This window comes from Anabrus simplex, chromosome 1 (genome assembly GCF_040414725.1).
Source record: "Anabrus simplex isolate iqAnaSimp1 chromosome 1, ASM4041472v1, whole genome shotgun sequence".
Lineage (NCBI taxonomy): Eukaryota > Metazoa > Arthropoda > Insecta > Orthoptera > Tettigoniidae > Anabrus > Anabrus simplex.
Window position 1 is genome coordinate 748,062,694 of NC_090265.1, and position 19,342 is coordinate 748,082,035.

At 39.9% G+C, this 19,342-nt stretch overlaps 1 protein-coding gene across 4 annotated transcripts in view; it reads left to right on the forward strand.

The window, feature by feature from the left end:
- Tmx3 (Thioredoxin-related transmembrane protein 3) overlaps positions 1–19,342 on the forward strand; it is a 527,179-nt gene that overhangs the window by 436,380 nt on the left and 71,457 nt on the right. For all 4 annotated transcript variants that reach the window (XM_067136163.2, XM_067136162.2, XM_067136165.2 and 1 more), the window contains 2 exons: positions 4,498–4,690; positions 16,393–16,585. In XM_067136163.2, the coding sequence (XP_066992264.1) occupies positions 4,498–4,690; positions 16,393–16,585 (386 nt within the window). The remainder of the gene's footprint in view (positions 1–4,497; positions 4,691–16,392; positions 16,586–19,342) is intronic.

Consider the following 19,342-nt stretch of genomic DNA (forward strand, 5'->3'; position numbering starts at 1 on the left):
TATTCACAGGCATCTTGGAAGGGAGGGTGCGATCAGTCGTTGAGAGGAAGTTGGATGAAAACCAGTGTGGTTTCAGACCACAGAGAGGCTGTCAGGATCAGATTTTCAGTATGCGCCAGGTAATTGAAAAATGCTACGAGAGGAATAGGCAGTTGTGTTTATGTTTCGTAGATCTAGAGAAAGCATATGACAGGGTACCGAGGGAAAAGATGTTCGCTATACTGGGGGACTATGGAATTAAAGGTAGATTATTAAATTCAATCAAAGGCATTTATGGTGACAATTTGGCTTCAGTGAGAATTGATGGTAGAATGAGTTCTTGGTTCAGGGTACTTACAGGAGTTAGACAAGGCTGTAATCTTTCACCTTTGCTGTTTGTAGTTTACATGGATCATATGCTGAAAGGTATAAAATGGCAGGGAGGGATTCAGTTAGGTGGAAATGTAGTAAGCAGCCTGGCCTATGCTGACGACTTGGTCTTAATGGCAGACTGTGCCGAAAGCCTGCAGTCTAACATCTGGGAACTTGAAAATAGGTGCAATGAGTATGGTATGAAAATTAGCCTCTCGAAGACTAAATTGATGTCAGTAGGTAAGAAATCCAACAGAATTGAATGTCAGATTGGTGATACAAAGCTAGAACAGGTCGATAATTTCAAGTATTTAGGTTGTGTGTTTTCCCAGGATGGTAATATAGTAAGTGAGATTGAATCAAGGTGTAGTAAAGCTAATGCAGTGAGCTCGCAGTTGCGATCAGCAGTATTCTGTAAGAAGGAAGTCAGCTCCCAGACGAAACTATCTTTACATCGGTCTGTTTTCAGACCAACTTTGCTTTATGGGAGCGAAAGCTGGGTGGACTCAGGATATCTTATTCATAAGTTAGAAGTAACAGACATGAAAGTAGCAAGAATGATTGCTGGTACAAACAGGTGGGAACAATGGCAGGATGGTACTCGGAATGAGGAGATAAAGGCTAATTTAGGAATGAACTCGATGGATGAAGCTGTACGCATAAACCGGCTTCGGTGGTGGGGTCATGTGAGGCGAATGGAGGAGGATAAGTTATGTAGGAGAATAATGGACTCTCTTATGGAGGGTAAGAGAAGTAGAGGGAGACCAAGACGACGATGGTTAGACTCTGTTTCTAACGATTTAAAGATAAGAGGTATAGAACTAAATGAGGCGACAACACTAGTTGCAAATCGAGGATTGTGGCGATGTTTAGTAAATTCTCAGAGGCTTGCAGACTGAACGCTGAAAGGCATAACAGTCTATAATGATAATGTATGTATGTATGTATGTAATTTCTGTATTGAAATTAATAAACTTCATTGTTTGTCTGTATTGAACCAAGATTAAAACGTTTTATTAATAAAACGTTGAAATTTCTGTATGTCGCAATCAAACTCTCTAGAACTTTGCTGATGTAAGGAAGTGTATTCTCATTGGTCAGTGTATTAAACCTTTTAATTGGTGAATGTGGAGGTCCCAGAAAATTCAGTTTCCTCATTGGTCTACGCGTGATCGCACGACTTCCGATTTCTGGGCTCTTCCGTGAGAGCGTTCTTTGTTTGTGGTCTTTTGCTTCTGAGCAGTTTAGTCAGCGGACGCACCTCGGGTCCATTCCGCCATATGGACACCAACCTCACAGTAAGCGCTACATTCTTGTGTTTCATTTAATTTAAATTCATTCTTGTGTTTCGGCCCTATCTCATTTCACATCTTGAATATGGTGTTAATTTTTTTAATTCTATTGATATCTGTTTTCATTATTTCATTATTATCATTATTAGTGTAGCGTTAAAGTGCTACAATGTGGGCAGTGATTGCTTGTGTCTTGGAGGGGTTAAGAAGGAGGGAATTTTTCAGAGAGTATGCATTAAGTCGCTGAAGGTCAGCATTGATGCCTGTTATGGCATGAGGCAAATCAGAGGTCTTACACAGTGACAGTAAATTTGTAAGTCGTCCGCATAAAGATGGTAGCTACAATTCTTTAAATTAGATGAAATGTCGTTTATGTACAAAATAATGAGCCTAAAACACTACCTTGCGGTGTTCCTTCCTTCCTGGTCAGCCAGTGAGAGGTTTGATCAAGGGTTATGATTCATTGCGCGCAGTTTTTGAGGTACGATGAAAAGAAATTAATAGTTCGTTGATTGAAGTAGTAAGATTGCATCTTATTTAGTAGAGTCTGGATGTTTATAGTGTCAAATGCGCTACTGAAATCGAGGAGAGCAAGTACTGTCACCAGCATGTAAACGGCATTCAATGTGAGGTGGTTGCCAGCAACAACAGATTTGTGATGAAATGTCTCTTTAACTACTACTGCACCGCACTTACTTATGTTTGACAGTATTTGCTATGCCTGTATTTTAATTGAGAACTGTGTTGAATTACAGGAGGAAGTAAATGACATGCAATGTGTTCTGTACTACTGTGCTCTGTGAGGAGCTGGCAACCAAGAACAGATTTGTGATGAAGTGTATGATAAGAGCCATTTTTGTATCTACTACCGCACAAAATCGGAGATATGCACTTACGTTTCTTATGTTAGTTTTTAACCACCGTTATAAACTGGAATTCTCTATACAGTCAAAAAAAAAAATTTAGAGTCCCTTGGGTTTCCATTGAGGACAGGTATATCTTTAAAGGTCTTCTCACCCTCATCCTTGCCGAAAGCACTTCTGTCAGGGGAGAGAAGGATATGTAAAGTAGTGAACTTGAGTTCTTAACCAGAATGACTATTCATTGAAACAGATTAACAAGACAGATTGCAACGGATAGGAATTAACTAAGGTTTAGGTTGAAAGAAGAATCCCACCTTCATATTCTTTATGGCTATAGCTCTTATGCATCTACCAGCAGTGAACACACACCCTTGTAGACACCAATAATTCCTCGTCCTTTGTAATTTATTATGAAAGAAAAAGGAGGGCATTTTTGCCCATGAGCTATTAAAATAACTACATAATATTTTCTTTTTCATAAATATATTCGTATGAAGGAAGCACAATGGCAGGAACAGCCATCTATTCTTTGCCTTCCTTCATTTTCATTCTTCTATGTTACTGTGGTACAAGCATCGTGTAGTCTCTCACTCTGTGAATCGCCGGCAGCTCACTTCTATAGTGAAGTTTTCTACAGTATTTATTTGTTGCATGTGTGATTTTAGGCTTTAAATCAGTGTGTACTTGTCTTGTGTTGAGCGAGAGTTGGTTGTATATTCGTGTGAATGCAACAGATATTAATCTTGAATATGCCACCTCTTGTGAAGTCTCGGAACTAGTTGCAATATCTCTGATATACTCTTTTCTTTGCCAAAAAGAGCCTGTTTGTTTACTTCAGTGTCATAATGGCTGTTCACCTTACACAACATAAATGAAGTGAATTGTATTGCAGCTGGCATTGGGACACAGTAGGGTCAAAAATGTGCTTCCAAGTTTCTTTGGCGTGAAAGTACATTTGTGCCTAATATACCTGGCAGTATAAACATGGAGTGTATCATAGTTCTTATGTAGCAATATCAGAATATCAGATGTATCACTCGTAATTGGGGTAATCAGATAAATAAGACTGTAAATAAAGGTTACAGATCTCTGCATATGGTTGTGAGGAAATTTAGGGCATGTATCTCTGGTTAGACCTCAGTTGCAGTATGACTCACCAGGATTACTTGATTCAAGCATGGGAAAAGCAGTGTGATTTGTTCTGGGTGTTTTCCACCTAAAGAAAAATGTAACTAACTTTGGGCTGGGAGTAAGGAGATGAACGGGTGCTCGCAGCTGTCAGTGGAGAGAATGACATTACTGGACGAATAAGCTTGAGTGGAGTTTTTAAAAGTAAGAAGATGAAGTTCGAATTCAAAAGACAGATTGGGGCAAATACTCGTTCATAGTAAGAGGAGTTACCAAGGGATGTGTTTAAGGAAAGACTAGGTAAACAATCTGCCATCTGGGGGCAACAGTGTACATCAGTGGTATGATAGACAGACTTTCTATGCATGAGTGGTGGTGGTGAAGTGCAACTGGGCAAACATCCTCTATATAACACTAATCAGAGAGAAAAAATGGAATGGATCTGATACTTTGAAACATTAAGATATCGGCCAAAGAATAACAAGGGCCACAAAGGGCTTGAAAATGAGACTCCCTAGGCCTTGAGTGCTCTCATATCATCGGGGTCAGAAAAGAACAAGAGTTGACCAAGGGAGGTCCGATAGGATAGATAAAAATGAGGAGCCTGGCACAAGTGGAAGCAAAAGCAGGACTCAGCTGAGGGTCCCTTGGTCGTCAACCCACACTCCCAAGTTAAGAGCCCATAAGGCCCCTTTTAGTTGCCTCTTACGACAGGCAGGAAATATGGTAGGTGTTATTGTACCACCCCCACCCACAGGGGCATTTCTGTGCATGATACGTTGTTCTCAGTTGTAGAGGAATTTTTATGTTTTTGCTTTTCATGAGAAAAGTTGCTGGTGCTTTATGAAAGGTTATTTTGGTAGACACTTTCAGTTTGGTTGGATTGGCAGCCCTGAGCTTGCAAACTCTATTGCCATGTCAGTGCTGCCTCTGCCTCATCTGATCGTCCTTAACACCACAACCAATCACCACCACATTCCTGAAGATGATCCCAGCCAGCTAACACCGGAGGCTGTCATGGTCTTCCTCGATCGAATCCGCAACCAGTCGGCACCGGTGAGTATCATATATTTAGGAGTAGAGTTCTTTACGTGTACATAGCATCTCACCTGTCACATAAAGAAAGATAACATTCAAACCACATTGCATGCACATGTACTCATTAAAGTGAATCTCAGTTTTTCAATTTGAATCTTGTACATAACCCCAGGTTTTAAATGTAGTTCTTTTTTTAAACATTGTTCTCTAATATTTAAATATACCGACAAATAAGTTAGGTGTTTTGGGTCTTTGTTTTAATTTCTCTAACGGTGATGAAAATTGCTGCTAAGTACATGAGGTGTGTATTAAAGAAGATACTGAAATCATACTGAAATCAGAGCATTTTCATGACTGCATCATACTCGAAATAGCTCGTTAATTTACAGTACTCTGCAGTATTGGTCCACAACGGGTGACAACGTGATAATCTGGATCAGTGGTTCACCAGATCACAAGATAGTCATTTCACACCCAGCAGAGGTAATAAGATTTTTGAAGGGCGCATAAAGGTCCATTCGATACTCCATGCCGTATGACGTCAGCATTAAAAGATCTCTGGCAACATATTTGGCCTAGAGTAAAACGGAACTTTGAAATTGAAAAGCAGGCGGCCAGATGGCGTCAAATCAAATGTCTGCTGAGGCCATATAATTATTATTATTGTTGTTATTAGCATGTTACCTGCAGCTTCACCTGCATTTATTAATTCAGTTGTTAGATTTTTTAAACCATTTATTTTAAAGCAGAATACAAAGTAGATACATTTATTAACACATATTGTTTTTACATAAATTGCATGAAATACATTCTTTTATTTTTAATATTGTTATTTTCAATAGTTATGATACCGGGTTAGTGGATGGTATAAATAATATTAAAACAATATAAAAGACCATATTATATAAAACATACTTCCTTATGGAGCTTCCAGATAAACTATATTATATGTCTTTCTATTTGGAGCATAGATTTATAGAATGTTTGCCCTCCAACTCTTGAACAACCCACGTACAGTTGACAGTGCGTGAAGCACCATTTTCGAAGATTGAGTCCTACAACTTTAAGCGATTGCCCTTGTCCTTTTTTGATGAACATGGCAAAACTCAAACAAACGGGAAACTGCAGATGTCTAACTTAAAGGGGTATATCTCAAGGGACGATTTGAACGTGAGGAATGAATACTTCTTCGCCCGCGGCACATCCAGTCATATTGGGTGGTGTGAATAAAAAGGAGCACTCACTCTTTACTCGCAAATTTAGAGCAGGCACTCGCATTGAGGTGAATAAAAACCGCCTGTCGGAAGCAGTCACTCACAGCAGACCTGTGACCTTGAGCACACACTCCAGTCGCTCGAGTAGCAGAGTGGGCGCTCCAGATTTCTGGTGAATAAAGATAAAAGCAGGCACTCTTTCTGGTAAGCGCCTGCTCATGTTTCCTTGAGCTAACTCAGTAGGTAACTCCAAATGATAGTGTTAAGTTCAATAGCATGGCAGAGGTAATGGTGGTGATTAATCAGAAAAGAAAATTATATAAACTTCACAGAGAAACATCTCAACTTGATTAGAGTGTTATAAAGGTCCAGTGAGGAGCATGCTGAAGAGCCTCCGTGGCTCAGACGGCAGCGCACCGGCCTTTAACCTTTGGGTTCCGTAGTTCAAATCTCGGCCAGTCCATGTGGGATTTGTGCTGGACAAAGAGGAGGCGGGACAGGTTTTTCTCTGGGTACTCCAGGTTTTCCTGTCATTTTCATTCCTACAGCACACTCCAATATCATATTTCATCTGTCAGTCATTAATCATTGCCCCAGAGGAGTGCGACAGGCTTTGGCAGCCGGCACAATTCCTATCCTCGCCGCTTCATTCATTCCATTCCTGGCCCTGTCAGATGACTGGAAACAGGCTGTGGATTTTCAAGGAGCGTGCCGAATGGTTAGAGGAGCATTTCCTTGGGCACTCCAAAGAAACAAGAGGTGGTGCACTAACAAATGAAGAAAAAATGTAGATCATCTTGCGTTATGTTGGTGACCCTGGGTTTCAGAGTGGAGTTGGTGAAGACATCTCGGAGAACTGTGTCAAAAACATTTTCGTAGGTTTTGACATGAACAGAAATGAAAGCAGATGATTAGATAAAATTCCAACAAATGTTACTTAGTTGCAGGAAGTGGCAAGAACGTGTGAGATTCACTTATGCTGTCGGAACTGTATACTTACTCATGTACAAATTCAGAACTACATTTACAGAAAAGGCGTCCCTAGCATTAATGTACAGGCCACTTGCAATGGAGAGGAAGATTTCAACCAGTGTATATGCGTCACGGCCTGACTCTGTCTATGACTTCCGAATTTGGAGAAACTCCGATGTTTGCAGAGTTATGACGCCTCTGTAGAAGTCGAAGGGATGCCAACTTCTGCAGATCTTACAACTTGCTTACGTCACGCCGACACAGATAGGTCTTACGGCGACGATGGGATAGGAATGGCGTAGGAGTAGGAAGGGAGCCTAGATGGAAACAAAATTAGTTTTGTTTTTATCATTTGCTCCTTCGTTATGTTTTTTAGCAATTTTTCAACTTATATTATGTAAATCATTTCAAATCTCCCCTCATTTTTCACTGAAGATGGCTCAAACGAGCCAAAACGTTTGAATTTGTTTACTCCGTCTAATGACGGAATATTTATTGTATTGAATTAGGAGGATACTCTCATTTTTCACCTTTGTAAAGTTAAAACCGTCAATACGGAGTGATTCTAAAGACTTAATCCTGTCAATAATAGACTTTAATTCTGCATCATCTTCCTGATGTTTAACATTATCTTTGAAAAGAAAAGGGGAGTTAGTGAGATCTACATTGACAAAGCCGAAACTGTTCAGGAGAGGGATCCGTAGGATGTGATTGAGGATCAGAACTGCCAAGATAGAACATCCTACTGAGACTATCAGCAACTTCATTTTCATTGCGATGAATGTGACAAACTTCAAATTGAAAAGCTGAGATGCGTACTGCCCAACGCGCAAGACGACCTGTCCTTTGTGGCTTGGCCAGTACCCAACTCAACGCCTGATTATCTGTTTCAAGATCAAAAGGGAGTTGTTCAAGGTACATCCTAAATCTTTCTAAAGAGAAAACAACAACTATGGCTTCTAATTCATAAATTGAATAGTTGCATTCAGCAGGATTTAGACTATGGGAAGCATAATAAATTGGACGACGTCTCTCCTCAAATTCCTGAAGGAGAACACCAGATATACCTGTCGATGAGGCATCGGTTTGAAGAATGAAACATTTAGAAAAATCTGGCATAGCCAGAACAGGAGCATTACGTAAGGCAGATTTCAAGTTATAAAAAGCTTCAAGTTGGGCATCACCCCACTCAAATTTATCATCTTTTCTTCTCAAAGCATTTAATGGAGCTGCTCTTTCAGCAAAATTGGGGGATGAATTTATGGAAGAAATTAACCATACCAATGAACCTAGCTACAGCTTTGACATCTTTATGGGTAGGAAAATTCTGGATAGCTGCAGAACGAGATTGATCAATAGAGAAACCTCTCTCAGGGGACACAATATGACCTAAGAAGGACATGTGGGGTTCTGCGAAAGTAACCTTGCTAGCCTTAAGGGTTAGACCTGCTTTATGAAGCCTTTCAAGGACTTAATTAAGATGAACAAGTTCCTCTTCAAGTGTTTCACTGAAAATTACCAAATCGTCCAAGTAATTGTACACAAACTTGAACATTATCTAGTAACTGAGTAAGGACAGCAGCCCTGTACTTAATGCGAACGGGACACATTCAAGTTAATAGAGGTTCCAATCAGTGGCAAAAGCAGTAAGGTGCTTGGATTCCTCAACAAGAGGTATCTGATAATATGCCTGGTTCAAATCAAAAGTGGTAAAGATTTTGGCATTAGTAAATCAGGGAAAACAAGAGTGCAAATCAGGAAGGGGAACAGATTGAGGAACAACTCTCTTGTTCAGCATCCATAATCGATTACAGGCCTGAAACCAACCTGTGGTTTATTGACAAGAAATATGGGAGAAGATTAAGCAGATTTAGAAGGACGTATTACACCATCAGCAAGTATTTGATCGATAATAGACTTAAGGGCTTTCATTTAGGAAGGAGACAGCCGATAGGGAGGAGAGAGAACAGGTACTTTGTTGGTAAAGACATCTGGAAATTTATTGCAGAGATTCTTGAGTTGGTTGGCCTGACCATTAGGCAGATGATCAAAATCAAAAGCTTTGCGTTCACCCGTATTTTCAGAAAGAGCATTGACATGATAAGGTAGAATAGGGAAGCGATTACACAGCTTAAAAATTCTCATGGAATATCTAAAATGGAAATCATGGTCCAAAATCTTACCAGTCTTGGCTATAAAATTTGCACCCAAAATGAAAGGACAAGATAAATCTTCCGCAACTAGCACTGACATTTTCCACGTGAAATCACTGATTCTGACTTTGACATCTAGAGATCCAATCATATTCAAAGAGTTAGAGTTAGCAGTATGGCAGGTTAAAGATACAGTTGTCAATGGAGGGAACTTGCAAACAGTTTTCATCAAGTTGTACTAGTTCTCACTCATCAATGCGAAGCTACTTCCAGAATCTCCCAATGCACAGACAGGTTCATTATTTACCTCTAAGCATACGTAAGGTAATTTACAAAATGGGGTAGCAGAAATGCCACAAGATTGTAGGAAATTAACCCTAGGTTCAGACTGGGACCTATTATCAGCTACAGAATTTGGTGAATCATTATTTAACCTACAGTTATAACATACCAAACATGAAGCTACACTTTGCGGTTTGCCAACAGAATTGGCAGTTAGTCATATAGAATGACTATTGCCGGGCAAGTTGGCCGTGCGATTAGGAGCGTGCAGCTGTGAGCTCGCATCCAGGAGATAGTGGGTTGAAACCCCATTGTCGGCAGCCCTGAAGATGGTTTTCCATGGTTTCCCATTTTCACACCAGGCAAATGCTGGGGCTGTACCTTAATTAAGGCCGTGGCCACTTCCTTTCCATTCCTAGTCCTTTCCTGTCCCATCGTAGCCACAAGACCAATCTGTGTCGGTGCAACGTAAAGCAACTAGCAAATAAATAATTACTATTACTAGAACGCCCAGACCCAGAAATATTGCGAGGGCACTGTCTAGAGAAATGCCTGTTTGACCCACAGTATTGACAAGAATTATTGGTGGAAGATACTCTACCCACATCCGGTTTTGAATTGCCTAAGGGCTTAATCTTAGGACAATTCCTCTGGAAATTTTCACTGGGGCCACCCATGTCAGGTTTTGAATTGCCTAAGGGTCCAATCTTAAGACAATTCTGCTGGAAATGTTCAATGGAGCCACAACTAAAACATGTATGAGAATTACGTGGCTTGGAAGAAAGAGAAGGAGCAGTTTTAGTACGGTAGCCTGAAGAAAATACATGCTTGTAGGAGGGGGAGCTAATGCAACGCGTAGCTGGTCACCAAACCTAATACCTTCAGCGGAAACAGTGATAGCTTCCAATTGAGCAGAAGTTACTGGTCGCAGTGAAAGAGCAAGATACGACTGATAATTAGGGGCAAGATGCTCAACAGTGTTGTCAACCATTTGAGACTCAGAATAGCTGAGCATAAAAATTGTAGCATAGAACTTAATATCCTGAATATACTCAGACAATGATTCATTCAAATGCTACACTCTGAAATAATGTTTTTGCGCCAACAAAGACAAGGCATGAGAAGGAATAAGGAATTCAAGTACATGTGCGTGAAACTGACCCACTGTCCATCTTTCAGATATGGCCCTAATGATATGCTAAGAAGGAGCTCCAGATGCATGTGGATATAAGACTTGGATAAAGCGATCACTACTTAAGTTGTACTAAATAGCCTGATCCTTATTCAATTAAAAAATTGAAGGAAAGAAAAGACCTCATTAATAGAGTTAGAAGTAAACTTTGACACTCCCTTAAATACAGCCGTTAATGGGTGAGGTAAATTGGAAAAATCTGGGAGAAGGCAGGTGTTGGAGGTACCTGGAAAGGACTAGAGTGGTCCTGAGAAGGAATTACAGCAGCGTAGTAACCTTGACTCGATCGCCATTGAAAAAAGGCTGGAGTACTGGAAGTGAGGTTAGACTAGCATTAGACTGCAATGAAACAGGCACAGAGATTCTCATCTGTGAAACATTTTCACAAATTTTAGAAACCACCGGTGCATTGACCACTTGTTTAGTGGTTAAACAACCTAAAGGGACACTTGATACAGGTGGCACTTGGACAGGGGGAAATTTTTGCATTATCCCATGAGAAACAGGTTGTGTAGCAACAGTAGGCTGACACTGAGACACAGTAGAGTTACCAGGTGCCATAGGAAAATTAGAAGACATACCAACATGTTTAGACCGGGCGAGTTGGCCGTGCGCGTAGAGGCGCGTGGCTGTGAGCTTGCATCCGGGAGATAGTAGGTTCGAATCCCACTATCGGCAGCCCTGAAGATGGTTTTCCGTGGTTTCCCATTTTCACACCAGGCAAATGCTGGGGCTGTACCTTAATTAAGGCCACGGCCGCTTCCTTCCAATTCCTAGGCCTTTCCTATCCCATCGTCGCCATAAGACCTATCTGTGTCGGTGCGACGTAAAGCCCCTAGCAAAAAAAAAAAAACCATGTTTAGAAGACCGATTACATGAATTACTTACAGGCACTCAAGCACTTGTAAAGGGAGCAGAAAAAGATCCCAGGAGAACATTATCACTAGTTACCACAGTACAAGTTTGAGAAGCAGTAGATACGGAAATTGGAGTAACACTTTCACACAATTCAGAAGAGGCAGACACTTGAATATCAGAACTTGAATTAGGCAATTTTTTCCCTTCAAGCAAGGATACGATTTTATCAAATATCTTAGAAAATTGTGTTAATAAGAATTCACACTTCTGCTGCTCATTTACTGGCAAATTGAGAAACAACAAATCATGAATCCGATCCATGTAATGTTTCAGTTGGGCTTTCACACGTGTTAATTGACCATGTGAGGGCTCGGAAGAACAGAACAACACAAGAATGACACTAAATTCTGACAATTTATCTTTAACCACTGCTAATGATGTGCACAATTCGTCTGTCAATGCAGGAATTGTTACTAGTAAATTAAGGGACTGTTTCAACAGGCTCATGTCATCTCTAAGTCTCTAACATTTCCTGCCAAATTTAATTTACGAATTTGAAGTTCGTAAATTAATTCTTCCTTTCTCAAATGGATGACACGAAACATGCTGACAGCAAGAAACAGCACAAATTTTTAGGTTAGTTAAGGGTTACTGCCGTCACTGTCTCTTTCTTATACAACCACACTCTGCTACCAGAATGTCACCCCAAAACAGGCAACATTAATGAAAAGAACACATTTAAATCAATAATAAGGATAAAGGGAAATATATCAGATGATGGGACAACAGTATAACCATCGCAAGTTTCGAGAAACACACGTTGCTAGGTACAAAAAAACAAACAGGATCACCAACATGACAACTAGTGAAGGATGTGGGAAAATGGGCTAGGATCCCTAAAAGGATGGAGTATTACTTGACGTAGGGAAAGCAACATTAACGCTGTTACCCTTCAGTCCACATTTACAGGCAAACTAAAAGAAGGCCTAACATGAGAACAAAACAACAGCGAATTAAAACAAAGTTAACATTGGCAATAAAAGTGTAACAAAGAATAATGTAAATGAAGCACGAGGTTCGCATCCATGGCTTTCAGAATACACAAATATAACATCACAGGAATCTCTGCTGCTGAACATCACTTACTAAAGCATTTTTACCGTACTTTTCTTTAACCCTTTCCACTCAAATTATTTGTAAGTCCTGATTTCTCCCAACTCGTATTTATTTCTGTCAGCATTCTTCATATTTTAAAACCTGGTATTAAGTACTGGTTGTAACAATATATACAGGAAGGAACTATAAAATGAATGAATGTATGGTATTTACATGACACAAAATCATTTTTCACTTTCTTAACAGTATGTCTTGAGTGTGTGGAATGCCTCGATGGAGCCCTGCTTGCTTATCCAACCAGTATTCACTAAAATAATCCTGCATTTCTACCTTACTGTTCATCCCCATGTTGATAATTACACCAATAAATGCCTTCAGCTCTTCTAAAGTCACAGCTTTCTAAGAAAACCAGATCTTTCCTGAAGTGGAGTATTTTGCTGTATTTTCATTTCGGCTAATTTGTTTGTCTCATGGAAAATAGAGGTTATCAACTGATCAGTAAAAAAATAGCTAACAGTACTCTAGTTCTATTTTAGGTTTATTGCCACAACTCATGAATCCACAAACTAATCTGTAAGAACTGGAACCAATCTGCAGTCATGAAAATAGATCAAGACCAATCTGAGCAAGTGAGAATATGGCGAGGGATCAGGCAAGGATGTATAATATCACCGATACTCTTCAACCTTTATTCTGAGCACGTATTCAAAGAAGCCCTATTTGATGTGGAAGAAGGAATTTCAGTGAATGGTGTCAAACTCAACAATTTGTGCTACGCAGATGACACAATTGTCTTTGCAGATACAATGGAAGGGCTACAGAAGTTGATGAACAAAATTTCTGAAACAAGGAAGAGATATGGTCTGGACATCAACACTAATAAAACGAAATTGATGATCATCAGTAAGAAGAACATCCGAGGCATGAATCCGTTCCTCAATGGAGCAAGTATAGAGAGAGTTTCACAGTATTTGTACCTGGGTACCATCATTAACGAAGCATGGGACAATTCGCAAGAGATAAAGTGTCACATTGGAAAAGCGAGAAGTGTTTTCAATTCAATGAGCTCAAACTTCAAGAATCACGACCTTACCATGGATACCGAAATGCGGCTCCTTAGGTGCTGTGTGTTTTCAGTTCTCTTTTACGGTGTGGAAACATGGACCCTTACAAAAGCCACCACTGCTAGACTGGAAGCATTTGAACTCTGGCTATACAGAAGAATTTTGAGAATATCATGGACTCAGAAAGTTACAAACGTTGAGGTTCTACACTGAGCTAACAAGAGACCAGAGCTGATCAACACCACCAAGTGTCGTAAACTACAATATTTTGGACACATCATGAGGAATCAGAAAAGGTATGAGCTACTTCAACTTATCCTGCAAGGGAAAATAGAAGGAGAAAGAACTCCTGGGCAAAGAAGAATTTCCTGGCTCGACAACCTAAAAAACCTGGTTCAACAAAACATCTGCAGAACTGTTCTGAATTTCAATGGATAAAGCCAGAATAGCCATGTTGATCACCAACGTCCGAGGCGGACAAGCACGCTAAGAAGAAGAAGAAGAATCTGTAAATAAATTTGGCTAATCCTGCATCACCCGTTCTCCACGATCTCCAAGGTATGTTTGAAGTCAGCACTGTATGAATGGGACCAGTACGAGTCATAATACTATCGCCTCCTCCATGATTTCTTGCGACACTGATATCAATATCGTCATTTGAATCACTAATGGATATATCACTTTCATTGCCAGATTCAAAATTTTCATCACTTTCATGGTCACCATCATCAAAATCAGCCGGATGAGATGCAAGAATCTCAGCTTCTGTCAAACTGTGTGCTGCCATGTTGCTTCACGCAACTGCTTTCCATTGTCAAGGAAACGGAGCAATTTTGCCAAGCAAAGAGAAACTAAAACACACCTATTTGGTTTCTTTCAGTTTCCGGAAGGGACCAGCACTTACGAAACGAAGTACAAAAGCACTGGCATTCCAGGTAACCTAACAACGAGCGGTAAAACATTGTGTTGACTCAGGGTCGACACATGAGCTATAAAGCTAACGACCTCGGATCGACACACGAGCGGAAAGGGTTAAAGGCATATTTAACCTGAAAACACAGAACTCTTCACACAAGTGCATGATGAAACGTAACAGACGGTAATCTTTTAAAGTTACATTGATAAAAATGGAATCAACTTTACAATTTGATTTACAAGGAAAATTAAAAAAATCGAGAATTTAAAATTTAATGCAGTTACTGCCTTGTCTAAAATGCTTCAGTGAAAAACACATGGCTCCAACATGCGTGCATTAAATCGAAATGGAATTACGGGAAGCAATCCCGGAGGAAAATTAGTTTTACATGTAAACAACCAAATATGATGATAAAAAGGAATTGCCTCCAAAATCAAATGATATGCCTAGGTGTAGAGCTAGTGCATTACAAGAAAGGTGACTAAAGCCAAGGTCTAAAGTAAACTCCAGATCTAAAAGTAAGTTACATATTAATTTCAGTTCGAGAAGGGAAAATGTGCTTGCCCTGAGGTGGCTGGAGCCCGCTGACGGAATGACACCCGAAGTACGTCCAGCTGCTAGGCCGTAGAAAAACCAAAGATGCGGACAAGAACCCTGCTCCCACCAAGGAGCCAAACGCCGGAAATTGAGAAACATGCAAAAAGCCAATCAGGGAAGCTCGCTAACAATTTAGACATAATTTTCACCAATTGCCGTGGTTGTTAATCCAACCAATTAAAATGGTTCTTATTGTAACCAATGAGAACTCTACATTTTTAATGATAAAGTTTTTTACAAGTTCTCGAACATTTGAATTGCAACACAAAAGTTTTCATCAGCGGAATCTGCGCGTGCGGTATAGGCTGCCTCAAAAATAAAGACCCTTTTAAATTTTTCAAACATATTTCAAAATTACAATACAATTTAGTTCAATAATAATTCTTCTTTATAGTTCATGTTCTTCATAGGCCTACATTTTAAATCTTAATAATAGTAGCAGTACTTTTGTCCGATCATAATTAACCTTCTTTTCCAGTCCAAATTAAAATTTTACATTCTTCCTAGATTGAAACTTCTTGATGTCTCTGAATGAAATAAAGAAACATTACAATAAATTTTAGAAAACAAATTTCTCTGTCCTTTCTTGATATTTCTGAATTACATAGACTATCACAGGTCACACAAATGTTGCCTTACTTGTTATGACAACACCACATGTGAGTGTAAATTTAATCTCATCTTTTAATTAATTAATTTATGTAGCGTACCTTTTAATTGTGTTTATTTGTTAACGTCTCTGTTGTGTGAATGGGTTGTTCATACTGTGTCGTGCAGTTGTTTTATTTATTATTATTTATTGTGCGCCATTGTTCATTAAAGAATTCAAATAATTTATGTTATTATTGTACTACTGGCGACAGAATATTGGTGATTCAGGATTGTCAGTTAATTTGAAATCCAATTTTTGAGTCCTAAGCACTTTGTATTATCGATGTTTTAGTGTGCTGGGCAATAGAAGTGAATGAAATCGAATGTTTGACCCGAAGCCCTCTGAGCATGTCTCGGATAAGATACAACACCTGTTGACAGCCGTAAATGGCTACAGAATTTTTGTTGTGTTGCAGGAGGAATGCACTCATCTACTGAAAAAGTATTTCTAGAAAGGTGGATATACTGTATGTCATACTGACACCTTACTGCATTACATTCATCATCTTGAACTGTTTTGAGGATCTGCTTTTTTATTCCGGAAGAAAGTTTTACAACCGCATGCCCTTGCTGGAATCTAAAAGGCCATTCCTAACTTGGGATACACGCTATCACCCTCCAAACACTTGGTGTTGAGTCACCTGGCCATTGGTAACCCTAATGATTAGTTAACATGCTGTTTTAATCAAGCTTGTTTCTTTCCAGATGTATGGTGGAAACACACTACCTGTAAGATTGTATCGCACCTACTTTGAGGCTCGAAGTTCTCTGGCTGATATGTGGATGGGTAATCCTGTGTTGACAACCGTTCTGTTTGGCCTGCCACTTGGATTTCTCACTCTCATCTGCTATTCAATTTGCTGTGCTGACATCATGGATGCTGACGATGAGGAGGAATGTAAGCATTTCATTGTTATTATTATTACTACTATCACCACAAAAGGATGCACATTTTGTATCATGAAGAAATGTTCAGCAGCCCATGCACAACATGTATATCCACAGATGTTGCAACATATTAGTGCAAAAATTAGTCTGTTAGGAGACCGCTATCTGATCTGTAGTGATCTGTAGGCCTAGGATAGAGAAAGTGAAATCTGTCTGCAAATGAATAAGGGTAGAAAATCTCTAAGATGAGGAAATTAGACAGAAGTACATGGATATGATTGATGGGAACTTTCAAAGAGTAGACAGTAAGCATGTTCAGGATATAGAAAGAGAAGGGGTGGCATACAGGGATGCTGTAATAGAAACAGTAAGGGAATGCCTAGGAACAAATGTGTGTAAAGATGGGAAAAAGCTAATTTTGATGCAAGTGCGATTACAGGTATAATTTGAAAACTGTATTCTCTCACCGATGGTAACTAATGCAGATATCGAGCTCGAATAATTATTGTTCTTATTATGATTATTATAATAATAATTATTTTACAATTATTAATATTGTATGTATAGCCGTGAAGTGTTACACCCATTTGGTATTAGTATATTATTATTATTATTATTATTATTATTATTATTATTATTATTATTATTATTATTATTATTATTACATGCGATATGATCACGTTGTTTTTGAGGTTATGTCATGAAACGTGCACTGTATATAGACATTTATATCAGTTCAGTTAATGTAAACACATGTAAATTAATATTATAATATAATAATATTATAACCTGTATATATAAATTGTAATCCATAATTGTGAAACACACTGTAACATCCAGAATGGTAATAGGTACGAGAATTATTGAGAATATTCTATACATTATAACCGATGCATTAGACACTCCAAAATTTTCACGAAGATATATTTTGTAATATAACTTTCTAGAAGTCTGGCCAGGCACATATATAATGGGACGACCTTGACAGTTACAGTAAGTTGTTTAGTAGAGTTATGGTGTAGCAAGTATATATCCCGGGCTGACATGCAATATTTGCAGTCTCCATATTGAAATACGCAGTCATCTAATTTTCAACTGTGTTTCAAAGTTGTAAACTCCATGTGCAGCGATTGCTAGTTGTTTTTAATAATGGCGGCTTTGTTGATATTCTCGAAGTGAAGTGTTTGATGTGATACTGTAATTAAGACTATGTGTGTGTTAATTTGTGAATATATGTGAATAAATAATTGTACCAACTGACAGCATCTCTTGTGCATCTGTGTGGATACATTACTGCCACCTTCAAGCGACTGATGGATAAGGTATTATCAGGATATATTGGAGATTTTTGCCAAGTGTATCTTGACGACATTTTAATTCACAGCAAGAATTTTCCACAACACCTTGTACATCTGAGGAAGGTGCTGGAAGGACTGAAGATTCATGGACTGACTTGCCAACTGGAGAAGTGCCACTTCGCCCAGTCCCACGTAGAATATCTTGGCCATGTCCTAACCTCTGAAGGCTTAGAAAGGCAACCAGAGAAGAATCGAGCTATCGAAGAAGCTGAACGCCTGCGGACCAAGCGACAAGTACGTCAGTTCCTTGGTTTGTGTGGATGGTATAGCAGCTTCGTGCCACACTTTGAAGAGAAAGCAATACCACTCACCGATCTACTCCGTAACAACCGCCCGTTCCGATGGACCAGCAAGGAAGAGGCAGCATTCCAAGGCATTAAGACTGCGATATGCACCGCTCCCGGTCTAGCCCATCCCGACTCTCAATGGAAGGTGTGCCTGCAGACGGTCGCCAGCGTCTCCAGCTTAGGAGCAGTGTTATTCCAGGAGAGGAGTGACGGCGGAAGGGACATCATCGAGTATGCCGGCAGGAAACTATCTCCCACCAAACAACACTACTGCACTGCCGAGAAGGAAGCCTGAGCTGTGGTATGGGCCATGGGCAAATTCAGAGGCTGCTTGGAGGGAAGGAAGTTCCAGCTCTACACTGATTACGCCGCTCACAAATGGTTGAACTCTGTCTCTGGCTCAAAATCTAAATTGATGCGATGGGCCCTGTTAATCGCAGAATTTGATCTCGATGTGTGTCATGTCCCAGGACCAATGAACATAGGAGCAGACAGCTTATCTAGGCACCTGGCAACGGAACCTGAAGCTAGGAACACCATTGTCGAGTAGGAGTTCCCACAACATTTTGAGAGTCTGCCTAAGGAACCTGCCCTTATAACCATCAAGAAGGAACTTGATCTGGGGGTGATCAAACAGTGCCAGGAACAAGACAAGCCCAGTAGAACCATGGCACAGTCGATTAGGAGGCAGAACACCGATAGTCGACTTGTCGCGAGGGAATTCAACATGTGCTACAATTACTTCTGGGTTGATGGAGGACTCTTGATGTACAGGTCGCACCTCTCCGACACGCCTGCAGTAGTGGTGATCCTCAAACAGCACACGACGGACATCCTCGAGAAGTTCCACAACAGCACAGAAGCCGGACATCCAGGAGGCGAAGAGACATATCAGTCCATCCGATGAAGATTCCTCTGGGTCAACATGCAGAAAGACATCCTGGACTACATGAAGGGGTGCTACATCTGTGCCTGCACTAAGGCGAGCAATAGGAAGGCAGATTCCAGCCAACAAGGAAGATGGCCACAACGCCTGTGGGAAGTCATAGCCCTGAACTTGATGGGTCCTTACCCTAGAACACTACGGGGTAAAACAGAACTCCTAGTAATCACTGACCTTTT